General features: G+C 41.4%; 1 protein-coding gene across 1 annotated transcript in view; it reads left to right on the top strand.

Annotated features, from left to right (window-relative positions):
* UNC5D (unc-5 netrin receptor D) overlaps nt 1-13505 on the top strand; it is a 221152-nt gene extending 207647 nt beyond the window's left edge. The window contains exon 17 of the mRNA XM_036011105.1: nt 7365-13505. Within this exon, the coding sequence (XP_035866998.1) occupies nt 7365-7569 (205 nt within the window). The 3' untranslated portion in view covers nt 7570-13505. The remainder of the gene's footprint in view (nt 1-7364) is intronic.
* Nucleotides 13506-13721: the final 216 nt, after the last annotated feature.

Here is a 13721-nt window from a genome sequence, read left to right as displayed (position 1 = left end):
CTCTTCATCCTGTGTTTTGGAATTTACCATGACTACACCAAACTAGGCTGTCTCAGTTCTGCAAGCTAGAGGCTAGTAAACACATTCTAATATTTAAATATGAAAATGATGGGAGGCTGCCATTTCTAAAAAACAATGTCCATGACTCTCTTAAGGAGAATTAATACATGGGGTGCAGCACTAGATAGGTCCTTGGGGGCAAAACATGATGCAGCTCAAATCAGGTTTCCAGGCTCTCACCCAGTGGGTTTCTGCAGGTTCTGAAATTTAAAGAGGCCTTGCAGGGAAGCCAGAGGGACGCCACACAGCCAAGTGGTGAGCGATTGGGCTTCAGTCCACCCAAGTCAATGAGTCATGAAACTCCCCACCAATATGGGGTTGCAAACAGACAGCCCTGGGACAAGTTTAACTATGAACACACTGTATATGGTGTGTAAGTGGCAGGTGTTCATCCTTGAGGCAATACGGAGGAGTAGCTTTTTATGTTCCTCTAGGAGAACCACCGTCATCCTCTTGCTGCAAACCCCCAATGGGGGTGGGGTGTCAAGGGACTTTGCATACCTTCTAGGCAAGGGGTGAATTTGCCCTGATCTTTGAAGAAATAAGCTTTCCTCCTTGAAGCTATTACAGTTTGCAGGAAAGATGGACATGCTAAGTCCCCTTTGTCATCTAAGTAATCCCCATTCCCAATGCTGTCTCAAGCAGGACCTGAAAATGCTGACAATATCGGGGTGCCTGAATATGACGTTTTCATAATTTGAGAAAGTGAAATCACAGGAAGGATTATACCTAATTCATTAGAGTGTCATTTAAGTAATTAAGTATTTCTTTTCAATTGTGAGCTTTTAGTCAAACACGTAGTATTTTGCAAAAGAAGAAGTATTTCACCCTCCCCTCATTCAGCCTCAGCACAGTGGTGTCTTTTCTTGGAATAAATGGTGGTCAATCTGCATCACCCTCAAGACGCTTGAAAATGGCTCAAGGTTATTGAAGTGGAAAATGAATAGAAATGCGACCTGTTTTTCCATGCCATACCCCAATTCGAAGGAGAGATTTGATTTGGTAGTTCTCAATGCCCTTCCTTTCCAAACATGAGAGGTTCACGTGGACTTACCCTGTCGGGGGTGAAACTGGAGAGCTGCAAACAGGGCCTACCACTGGCTTCGTTCTCATGGGACAACTCACAGGCGGTCCTGAGAGCTCCAGGGCTTTCACTGCGTTTCCCAAAGAAGGAGGAATCCTTGCTATTTATTCCCTTCCAGGAGCTGGCCAGTCGGATAGGCAAAAGGAAGAACTAGGAGGGGAATTCTGTTGCCAAACTGGTTGGCCTAAAAAAATTAAGGCAGCACTCTTAGGGCAAGGCCGAGTGGAGCTTGGCAAGTTCTCACGGCCTGTCCCTTTCCTTCTGGGTTCTGCACACCCGCGTGCTTTCCTTTGAAGGCACGAGGGTTCAACAGGCCCAGGCTACACTATGGTGCGCACTTTGTGCTTATTCTGGGAAAATGGAGCACTGACTTGCTTTCTGCTGGAGGCTGCTCTGCTGTTTGGTAGTGCCCGGTGAGCCTCAAGTTTGTAAAGGAAAGCTAGACAGGCCAAATGCTCATGGTGTGTCCGATTACTACTGTGTGGAATAAATGGTGGTGTGTTTCTCTTGTATTTGCATCTAAAGAACCACATGGAGGATTGTTTTTGGTCACATAAGAGGCTTACATTAAATGAGACAATTAGGATGATGGCAGGAATATTATTTTCTCTTATTATGACTATATTTCAACTCCCTATTTGGTACTATACAGTAGGATTATGTAGTAGTATTATAATGAAGTTCCCCAATTGATTATAGGCAGCTGAACTTAGTCTTCACTTTTTATACTGCTAGCCTACTCAGGAGAAAGGTGTTTTTTAAATATCCTTTTTAACGTCAAAAAAGTTGTCTTAATATGCATGACAGCAGTTTGTAGAATATAAACAAACCTGCTGCCCTCACCTTAGAGGTGCACGTGCTCCCTTCTGCTTGGAAGTGTCGGGTGTGAGCCTGAGCTGAGTGTGATTATGGCGTGTGCCTGGTGTGCGGTATCTTCGATGCTAGGGATGCGGCAGCTCAAGTGCGGTCCCCTGCCATATTTTAGCGGGGAAATCATTCTCAGTCACAAGAAGAGCTCACAGCTTGTGAATAGGTATATTGGCCCCCTGGTAATATGGTTCTGAGTAACTAAAATACAGGCTTTGTTATCTGGAATTCAGACAAAAATCCAGCTATAAGCGCAATGTGCCCTTGATAGCGCGTCAGTGCGTGTCCCCAAAGGCTGAGATAGAGCGACACACCCGCGCCTTCCTCCATTACTGCTATCTAATCTCTGTTCCCTGATTGAGGGTTTAGACGCCACTGTTCCCTAAGACACTTGCATCTGAATCCCGCTTTCAGGTGTAAAGAAAGAGTGGTATCTCTAAGTTCACATTCAGTGGACTCCTAGACACTTTTCCTTTACATAAAATTAGCCCTGTGTCACAATAGGCTGTAAAGACCTTATATGCTATTTATCGTGGTTCCTTCAAGCCTCCCCTCTTTGTACCCAGAGAAGAAAACAGACGGCACAGTAACCAGTTCCAAGAATCCCCAGATCTAACCTAATTTCCATCATTGGTTTAACAAGGTCATTAGTTTGAAGATGTATTTTGAAACCCGAGATTCTATATAAAAACTCAGTTTCACACACACACACACACACACACACCCCTTTATAAGTTGGCCTGTGTCTGTCTAGCAACACTGCAAAGGTAAAGATTTATGTTCCCAGTTCTGCCCCGGTTTCCACAAAAAGCATGGGATTGAGCCCGGGATCAGGGGTGGGGGAAAGGGAAGTCTCTCAAACAGTTGAAATTAATCATGGTAATAAAACAAACTCCCAGGAGCTCAAGTGAATAGAAAGTATGCAGACTAACAAACAATATTCAACTTAATAAACCATTGCTCTGCAATGAACTTAGGTGGATGAATCTAAGCTGTCTTAGCATGGGTTTTTTACAGCTTAGCTGTACTCTTTCAGTGATAGTTCCAAAGAAAAAGATAAAAGTCACTGAGGAATGAATTTCTTCAAAGACATAGAATGATTCTAAAGTAAATTCCTAAAATTTACAGAGTACATAATCTCACTTGCATAGCATACTGCATCTTTATGACACACACACACACACACACACAAAACCACCTTATTTTTCAAAATTACCTCATTCAATCAGAATTTGGAAAGGCTGTGACAAAAGATTTCCCCAAAGTTCAGCACATAAAATAAAACAATTTGAAGCATTTAAGATGAAAACAAGCATGCATTTCTTTAAACATGTTTCAAAAAGAAAAAAAAAGTGAGTCATATTTAAAGGCATTCACCTGAATTTCAGGTCCACTGTTTTTGCTAAATGTTATTTCATTTCAAAAAAATAATCAAAGACACCCAAGAAATTTCCTGAAATCAAATATCACTATGAATTCTCTTTTCTAGTAGTAACAAAATTCCCTGAGTAATTTGTGCATGTACTTGCTGGTGTCCAAATGCACCAGCATGATTGTGAAGGGAAAGGGAGCACATAGATTGGGATCAGAAATATTTAAAAAGAGTGGCATGAAGATAAGCACATGAATATATGGCATACCAATTTTCCAAAAATATCATAATGCATTTGCACATATGCAAGCAGTAACATAATTCAGCTGAGGAATAGCCTATTGCATTAGGGTTTTAGGGCCTTTTATGTATTAATTATTCTGTCATAGATGGGTAAATGTAGTTTCATTGGATGTCTCTTTATCACAAAGTTAATTGAATCATTTTTAATAAGGCTGATGTGCTCCTATATGTCTCTACTGGAATGAAGTAGAATTTGAGGTTTGTGTGTTGTGCTGAGCCAGCGCCCTTACATAAATTCAGAGAGTAAATCTGAAGCAGGCTTGGGGAGCACGTTCCACTTGCTCCAATATGTACAGAGACCTGTGCCAAGTGAGCGTTGGGTTTCTGCCATTACTGATCATTTCGCTTCCTTTAGCCCTGGTGCCGTCTCTACAAAGCAGGACTTTCTCGGGACATTTCTGAACTGTGTGGCTGGCAGAAGTCATTCTCCACTCTGCTAACCTTCCCACTCACCCCCATGGATTTATCATTTTTTTCTAGCGTTGCATTGGGACAAAGATTCATTAAAACCTCCAGAATACACCCATCTGTATGCCTGTCCTAAAGTTTTCATACTGTGTTTTTATGCCCGGGTCTTCCTCCTCGCCTGCCTTGAAATGTCATAGGTCTAGAACAGTTCCGGAAGAGAAGCTGCCAGGGTGTTCGGGGCAGAACCTGCAGCGCTGGCGTGCAGCAACTTTGACCGTCTAGGTGCTTCTTTTCAAATGCAGCACAAAACAGAAAGTTTAGTCTCCTCCCCTCTCAAACAGCTGTCACCTCTGGAAATGGAGACTGGGCTGTAATGCAGAGCGGGGACAGGGATCCCCACAATGGCCTCCGGGCCAAATCTGGCTCACCCCTCGCTCTCCACAGCCCAGGAGCTAGACAAGACTTTATACTTTTTTAAGAGGTCAGGAAAAAAAAATCAGAGAAGAGTAATATTATGTGACATGTGAAAACTGTATGATGTTCAAATTTGAGTGTCTCTAAAGTTTTATTGGAACAGAGCCATGCTCCTTCACTTATGTGTTGTCAATGGCTGCTGTCACTCTCATGCAGAGCTGAGTTGCTGGAGAAACCAGCAACTCATATGAGGTTAAGTGATAAAAAAATATTTATCGGGCCATTTACAGAAATATTTCTCAATCCTTGCTATAGAATAAAGTATGACTTTGGGGTTAGTAGGATCACAAGAATTCCGAAAGTCACTCCCATAGGACATAGGACATGGCTGTTAAACAGCAAATATACAAAATATAAACTCTCACTGAAGTGATGACAAATCTGCGCTGCATTCATTGTCATGCTCGCTGGCATTCTTATCCTTTTTGAAATGAAAATGGGGAGGATAAAGAATTATTTACCCATGTCAGGAGCAAATGCCATGTTCCGGGGTCATTATTCATACAAAGTACATGGGAAAAGACTGTCACACGGCCCACCCAGAGTTCACCCAGACCCACTTGCACAGTTTGCCTTTTCCTCAGGTTACTGCCTTCCGCCTAATGTTGGCTGGGGTGTGTCTGTTTACTTACAGACCTGGTGACGTAACAACTTCCCTACAAACATATCCCCATGACCAGGAAGAAGAGACAATAGTCAAAACAAAGTTCTTGAATGAGAGAAAACACAATCCCTTCAACTACCCACTCAAGACTGCTTTGCCATTTCTGTTAGTGTAAAAATAAATAACAGTACTCGATTCTAGGGCTGTTGGTGGAGAAGGAAGGAAGGAAAGGTAAAGACACTAGAGAACATTTTGAAGCTGGCCTTCTCCCTTTCTCAATTAAAGATTCAGATGTAGTGGAAAGCGTCTCTAGTACCCTGATATTTATGCTATTTGGCAACCAACTGGCTTTAAGCAAACCCTTAAGACCTTTGAATAAAACAGAACTTTATTCATTCAAAAAGTCCTGTGTATGGCTCGTGAATGATAATGTGCCCCTAAGAGCTTGTCTTCTCTTGTAAGCGCTCTTCACTGTGTGAGTCCGCTTTGTGATTGTATGCTGAGTGTGCCGGTGGAAAGGAGTGCCACCCTCAATGCAGGCAACTCTTGGCTGACTCCAGAAACTCTTTTCAACTTATCACAGTTTTACCAGAGGTGACATTTCTATCCCCGCTGTAAAAAGTACCTGTGAAAAACTGTGACCTTTAATACTTTGTGTTGCCTTAGTCTTCATCATAGCAAAGTTATTATCCAAAAGGTTACCATTTGTTTTCACTGAAGATCCCATATCATCTGGAAAAAGCTCATGCCAATCACTCAGCCACTGGGTATTGAATAAACGCCTGTCACAGCATTATAATAAGTGCTGTTGCAGAATCAGAAAATTATTAGCTATGATCCTGCCCCTTAAGTTGTCTGCAGTCACACTGGAAAGGCCAACCACACACACGTGAATTATATAAGCATTTTACTCACACAAAAATTTAAGCACAAGCATAGAAAGAGTACAGAGAGGAAATAAATCAGTCTGAGCAGAGAGATGAGAATTGAACCAGGTTGTAGGAGTGTAGGATCTCGATGAACAGATGATAAGGAGAGAGAGTGAGCATTCCCAGGGAACAAAATAGGCTGACTAGAAGTAAGAAGCCAGGTATTACCTAAGTGGGCATGAATGGCTGAAAGGACAAAAGAATACTGAGTAAAAATATATACATGTTGCCTGATCGAGATTGAGGGCAGACCAGGGAAGACACTGAAAACAGGTAAAGTAGATAGCTGATCATTGAAGAAATAGGATGCAGAGTATGTAAGGGTTTGGATGCATAAAGAGCTGTAAAGTTTTTGCTGTGATTTAAGCCACAAAAATGATAGAGCATAAATTAAATAGAAGCACTGTGAGTGGAAAAGAAGGGTGAATCTGATTAGTATGTCACAAAGAAAGAAACAACATAAAGGGAAAACCCAAAAATAAATGTCCTAGTGCGAGATATTAGAATGATAGTGGTAATTACTGAGATATATATTTATCATCAGCAGATTGAGAACCAATTTTGAGGCATGAAGACTATGTATATAAATTTATCTATAAAATTAAATATTATGTATAATATATACATTAATTATATATTACTATATATTAATGCCTATAATTATGTATAAATTTCTGATGTGTTAAGTTTGAGGATGAGGGGAGATACCTAACTAGAGTGACTCTAAGGCCATTTAAACATTTATAACCGGCTCACATTAACCTGTCAGACCAGAGGTACAGATCTAGACACTATCCACTTAGAGTGTTCACTAATCCACTTAGTACGTGAGCCTGCTGAAGAAAGAAGAAATCAAAGATAAAAAATTGGCAGCCCTTGTCTTTACCAAGGGGAGAGAAAAAGAGGGGTCAGCTATTTTGAAAATATAGAAATGAGTCACATAATCACATAAGCTAATTAAATAGAAATTTTCAAGGGGGATAATCATGGAGAAATACACAAACACGCAGAGCTCAGGGAAGATGAGGATGAAGAAAAGAACTGGAGGATAAGAAGGTCACTGGTAGTATTCCAATGTACAATTGCGGTTGAGTGTTTGGTTACAAACGAGACTTCTCCCAGACCTGCCTCAGGAGCTTTGTACTTCTATTATGATAATATCCATTACAGTTCATTTCTAATTTCCTTGTAGTGATTTTTATTTCTATTTTTACTTCTATACTCATTTCTGTTTTGTTATTCTTTTTACTTAACTCTGTCTAGGAATTTATCTTATTTTGCTACCCAAAGTAGCCCATCTGCTGTCATTTTGAACCTGTGGGAAGCTCGTCATCAGCACGATGGTGACCTTGACTCCCTGGCCTGTGCCCTTGAAGAGATTGGGAGGACACACACGAAACTCTCAAACATTACGGAACCCCAGCTTGATGAAACCGACTTCAACTACAGCAGGCAAAATGGACTCTAGTCCCCTCCCTCTCAAGAGACAGAGTGATAGCCAGCTTTGGGACATTTGCTTTAAACGGAAGAAAGAGGCAGCTTTCTGCCCCAGTGGCGTTTGGGAAATTCAGCCTTCATTTATAACCAGTGACAATCCCTGGTTGGAGAAACTGAATTTAGTATAGGTAAAACGTGTTAACAGGGAAGAGGACAAGCTTTCTTAAATGAAAGAGGGCTCTCCTGTCTCCTTTGAATCCACACATGGGTTAACTAACGCTCGATGAACTTCTCAGAGTTGGGGTGGCGAGGATAAAAGTGAGGGTATAGCTAGACAGAAGTAACTGTGGGGAAAGATGAGCTACAAAAATGCTGGGGAGGCAGAGAACGAATAAGTGCATGTTTTCAACAGGTTTTTAATGATGTGCCCGAAGGGCCAGTAATTCTGGTACCAGATCGTCGAGAGATTTCTACCAGATGGCATCTGTGATGTCGGCAATCACTGTAAAACTGGCTTTTAGAAGTGAAACAGGGTTACCAACCCATTTGTAGGACTGTAACAACATCAAGGAGGGCATTTAGAATTCAGAATCTGAGTACATCACACCAGCACCAACCAGTTCCTTATCTATCCTAGCCGCTTAATAGAGACAAGATCCAGAGGTAAGACACACCACAAACTAGTTCTTGCAGTACATCCCACCTTCACTTTCTTCAAAGATAAATCCATCCACAGTTTCCTTCCTTACCCATATAGTAGAGGAAAGGTTTCAAGCACCAGGCTTTTCAAAATGGATATTTATTTCTTCTCACTCAACAAAACAGGGCCATCTCTGGTCCCAGGTAAGCCACTCGAATTGCAGAGTGCTGATAGCACACGGCTTATTCCATGGATGTGGAGATGAGAGAGGTCAAAGTAGGCCTGAGGAAACACGAACTGCAGAGGCCACAGACGTCCACTAAGCTGTGATTCTGGGATGCGAGTGTCTCCCCACTTCCCCGAAATGGCTGTTATGAGGGATGAAGGGGCTTTACCGTACTTTCCTATCCAGGTTCTTGACATTTTCTAGCCTTTGGTACTACGTCATCACCAAATTTCTCCACAGGGCCACGGGTCCCCTCCTTCTGCCTCTCGGGAAGTTAGCAGAATAGTCTTTGCACTCAGTGATATTGGAGGAAAGAGCCCTCTACCACAATGTCCTGGAAACCACACGCCCTGTTCAGGGAGCCTTCAGGCTCTGATAACTCAACCTCACCAAGTATGCTTTTCTCTATAGCACCGTGAATGTCCTGCTTTCTGTTTTAAATAAGAAGCAGTGATATTGTGGAGGATTAAAATCCACAGATAACTCATGACCCCCATCTTCACACCTGACTTCCTCTTTTATCCTGTTTAGTCATTTTTGACAAGATGTCAGGGTAGACTGAAGATGCAAAGATCTGCTTCTGCTCATCTGCTGGTGGATGCTTCCATTAGCTGTCCACAGTCAGGACAACCAAAGTCAAGGACCTAGATTAACCACTAGTCTGATCAGCTACTCAGCAGTTGGCTACATTAGAATAAAATGAAAATGTATAGGGAATGGGGGGGAGTACCTGGCCTTGGAGATATTAGTTTTTTTAAGCAATTTTTTGTAGATCCCATGTTTAAAAACAAATGTTGTGAATCTCCGCATAAGTGAAAAAATGACTCAAGATAAATTTATGACACCATGAGTAAGGCTTTGAAGAACCCTTGAAGGTGTTGGCCATTTTCTAACTAACGTGTGGTATGTATGGGCATGACCCTTGTATTTGATAGGAGCCTCTGCTACGTGAAATTCAAAAGCATCTTGCTTTTCTCAGGAACCAAAGGCATATAACATGGACCAACCAAGTCCTCTTAGAACTGTCAAACATTTTCAAAATACCACATCCAGATCATGAAAATATCCTTTTGCTAGTATGCTCGACTTGTTCATTCATTGTAGGGAACAAGAGAGAGGAAGCATGGAAGTTAAATCCTGTGCAATCCCTGATATAATTTCTGAAAGAGAAAGTAGTGGAAGTAGCTGGTCAAGCATCTAAAATAAACTCAAGATTAACTGGCATGGGTGGTCTGCAGAAAGAATCTGCATTAACTGTTGAATAATTAGTGAAAAAAAAAAAAAACAACCCCACATTATCAAGATTGTTAGTATCCTTCTTGGGGCACTTTTGTTTTAAACCATCCTACCCTTTTCTCCTCTTCCCTTTTAATTGGACTTATAACTGTTGCACCTACTCTGTGAATCCACACAGATCCTTTTTAGATTTTTGATACATTTTATATTTTAGAAACATGAAATTTTTTAATGTTTTTCCTAGAATCTATCTAGTTTACTTTAAGATAAGTGGTTGTAATCAATCCCTGAATATCTGGAATTTCCTCCATGGATTTTTTTTTGGTCTGGGTGTTATAAATGCACTTCATCATCACATCACAGAGTGACAAAGGAAGTGATTCACATAATTCACCTCTGATTTCAGCCCAAGGTTCAAATCCATATTCCAGCCCATTTTGCTTCCTCTTTACATTTCTTACTGATTTCTGCTAGGATCCTACATAGGACGTCTACAGAAATGTATGATATGCCGTGGCCACTGCATGTCAGGATTGTGCGGTATTTTACAATAACACTACAAAAAGAACCCAGGCCTGTGAGACTTACAAGCCAAAGTGTGTGTGTGGGGCGGGGGGAATGGTGGCAGGGGGCATGAAATCACAGATCACAGAGACTTAACTGACACTGAAGCTGTGGTCACTCACTGTGAGCTAAGCCCCGTTCTAGCTGAATGTTTGCCTGTCACCACAAACTCCCCCTCTCGGAAGAGATTTACTCATCAGTCCAAGCTCTTACTTTGGAAGTCCTATTGTCCTAATGCAACATGAACCAAGAAATTAAAAGTGCCTGTTAGTACTTGGTAGGCCACTTAAAATTTTTACAAAACATCCCACTTAATGCCAAGTCTTTCAGTTCTCAAGGCATCTAATAGTCATGCTTTAAACTTGACTTAAAATCATGCCACCCAAATGGTGCACTTCACAGCTGCACCAGACTCCAACACCGTAAAGGTAATTTACAATTTTTACAACATTCCTTGTGCAGTCTTTGCAGTTTACACTAAAATCTTCTAAGCCAAAAGGAGGCTCACTCTATGGATTTAAATGCAAACTTCATTTACTGGTGCAGAAAGGCTCATAAAACTCAGTTGTAGTCTTGCAAAAATTTTATTGGTCTTTTTGTAAGAGATGAATAGAAATTGACACAGTTCTCTTTAAAGAGGGGAACTTTTTCCCATTATTTTTATCTTCAACTGTAGGTGATTTCCTTTGCCATAGCCCTTATATATTTTTTCAGTTGACTTTGAGAGGGCATATCAAGTTGGATAACGAAAATGGGGTTCTTTTTGGATTAAAAGTTCTGGATTTATTGCAACTGTTTTCCCTAACAGAAATTCTCGACATCGGGATTGGTAAGCAAAGGTAGAATAACATAGTGGTGCAACTGGTTTTGGGTTGTAGCCTCCCCTTGTCAAACTTCTGGCAAATCGACCTGTGAATTTCAATGTGTCCTAAAATCTTTCGATGTGCTTTTGTCTTTCCTTTTTGCCATTCTTCTCTCCAATTTCTTAGTCCCTCTGTAAAGGTGTTGAATAATATAGCCATCAGAGGTGCTGAAGGTGACATTGTCTCAGAGGTCGTTGTTTCAGACCCGTGGAGGTCACAGGAACCAGGAAGGAGCTGAGAAATGTGCTTCTCTGGCCCGTTGTGTGGCACATTTTCATTCATTTTCCTCATGAAACATTGCCACGTTCTGAATCCTTAGCAACTCCCATTGACTGGACTGGAGGTGACATCCATAGCAAATGGGAGAGCCAAATGTTGTCATACAGATAGTGACAAAATTTTATTAGCCCTTGGGTGTTAGTTGCCATAGCTCTGTAACATTTGAAAATTGCTGCTTTAGCCAAAAGCTGAATGACCACCGTTTTTCGCAGTTTCCACTGTTTTGTCTGCATAGAATTTTCCTGAACTACAAGCAAAAATGTATTTTGTCAAATGTCACGAAGTGAAAATGTTACTACTCTTAGACGTGCTGCATATTTTGTGTTTTTACTTTCCAAACTCTTTCAAAAGCTGCAGTTACAAAGCTGTTTGGCTGTATCGACAGCATGTGGTGTTTTTTGCAAAAGCAGTTCTAGGAGAGCCAGTGTCTGCCACGGACTCCTCACATCCCCCCCAGGTTGGCCCCGAGAAGCGAAACGGCAGTCTGGTGGCCGTGTTCCTTCAGGAGACAAAAGGGGATGGAGATCGGACCTGGCCGTTAGTCACTAGTGTGTCGTACTGTGATCTGAAGTAGGAACTGTCACTCACATAGAATAATTGTGGTTTTTGAAGCAGCTACTTTGCGTTTTCCTTTTGCTGTGAAGATCATGGATTTGGAATGTCCTCATGAGACGGGCCTAAGGCAGTGACATTCAACTTCATGTCTTAGAACCCACCCTTCATCTGAACCCAAAGATTAAAAAAAAACAGGCAGTAAGCTTCATGTTCATGCCTAAACTTAAAAGTATCCTCCCCTACCCCTACTACTAGTTTGGCAGGGGGTACATCTTTTTTTCCAAAAACGTTATAGCCTGGAATCATAAAGTATCACTAAATTTGATGACGTAACTCTGCGTGAATGGAAATATTATGTTCAATACTCTTACAAAAGGCATGATTATATTGAAAATGTCCTTTTGCCTCAAATTTTGCTAACCCCCAAAAGTATTTCACTATTTCAAACATTATTTATATACAAATTCCAAAATTGGACAAATTGGACAATTCTCTTCACGTTTGATATGGGAGGTAGAGCTCTAACTGTGGTTCTGTGGTTGAGTCTCGAAAAGGGAAGGTGGCCTTTGAGGGAGAGTGTTGAGCAGAACAGCACGTCTTATGACCTGATGCAGAGACGCCGATGTTACAACCAGAAATAGCTCTAATTAACGCTAACGCCCCCCCAGCGGGGAGGTCTGGTGATGCTGAGGGGAGAGCCCCCCCTTAGCGGGGGCTTCAATCTAAGCCTCATCAGAGGTCACTAAAAAAATCTCAATCTGAAACTCTCTCCAGGGCCTGTCCTAGATTATGTCGGTCAATTCGACTCAACACTTACCTACAAAAGGTGGGAAAAACTCCATCTGTGGGAACTTTCTGATCAGGAAAAGAATTCAATCCTTTTCTAAATTGGACTAAAGACTGACTTAAAATTTCCCCTTCCTCATAACTGATTCAATAGGTACATGCGAACCCTCAAGCGTCAATCTAGAAACATTGCAAATATAAGCAATTAGAGGAAAATTTGCATATTCTACTGACCAAACTCGAAAAACACGAGTAATTATTTACCTCCATTTCTGTATGGAAGAATTGCAGAACAGATTCTATTTGGTTCTATTCATTTGCAGAAGGTGCACGGGCGGGTGGGGGGAGCGGTTCTTTCACGTGATTCATATCTCAGCCCCATACCACTCTCAGCTTTTATTTGAGGTGTCCAAAGCCAACAGACAAACAAAACTCCATTTGACATGAGGCTGAAGGAGCGAGCACGCCAGAGGAGAGGTTTGGATACAGCATAGCCTTGGCTTCATACCACACTTTTTGTGCCTTGTATTATCAATGTAAATTCTGAATGTTGTACAGTGAATACTTGGATGGACTTCTTAGAAAAGGCTGCACTGGCTTCTTTTCCAGCACATGTACATATCTATAAATATATATACATATATATTTGGTAATGCCAAACAGCTGTGTTATATTGTATTGAACAAAATGGACGGTTTGGATGTTTTATGTAGAGTTTGCAAAAAAAAAACTGGATGGTTACAGACTTTTCAAGGTAAATGTACAGACGTAAATTACCGCTTATCAGTTATTTATGAATAAAGAGTCTTTTATTGACATTTTGGGATACTCCATGAGTGGAACTCTGAAATCCCAACGAGAACCGCCCTGTATATACTTCCTGCCGTACCCCTGCAGGAGCTGGAACGCCCCCCACGTCAAGGACAATTCCCAAATACCTGTTAACATATTAGACGTGATTTCTCCTCTGGCCTCAAGAGGGAGACACTCTGAGGCTTCGGAAGCAAAGATGAGATTATCCTGGCACCTTCCCA

This window comes from Phyllostomus discolor, chromosome 11 (assembly GCF_004126475.2).
Source record: "Phyllostomus discolor isolate MPI-MPIP mPhyDis1 chromosome 11, mPhyDis1.pri.v3, whole genome shotgun sequence".
Taxonomy (NCBI): Eukaryota; Metazoa; Chordata; class Mammalia; order Chiroptera; family Phyllostomidae; genus Phyllostomus; species Phyllostomus discolor.
This window is presented reverse-complemented; position numbering and strand designations above follow the sequence as displayed.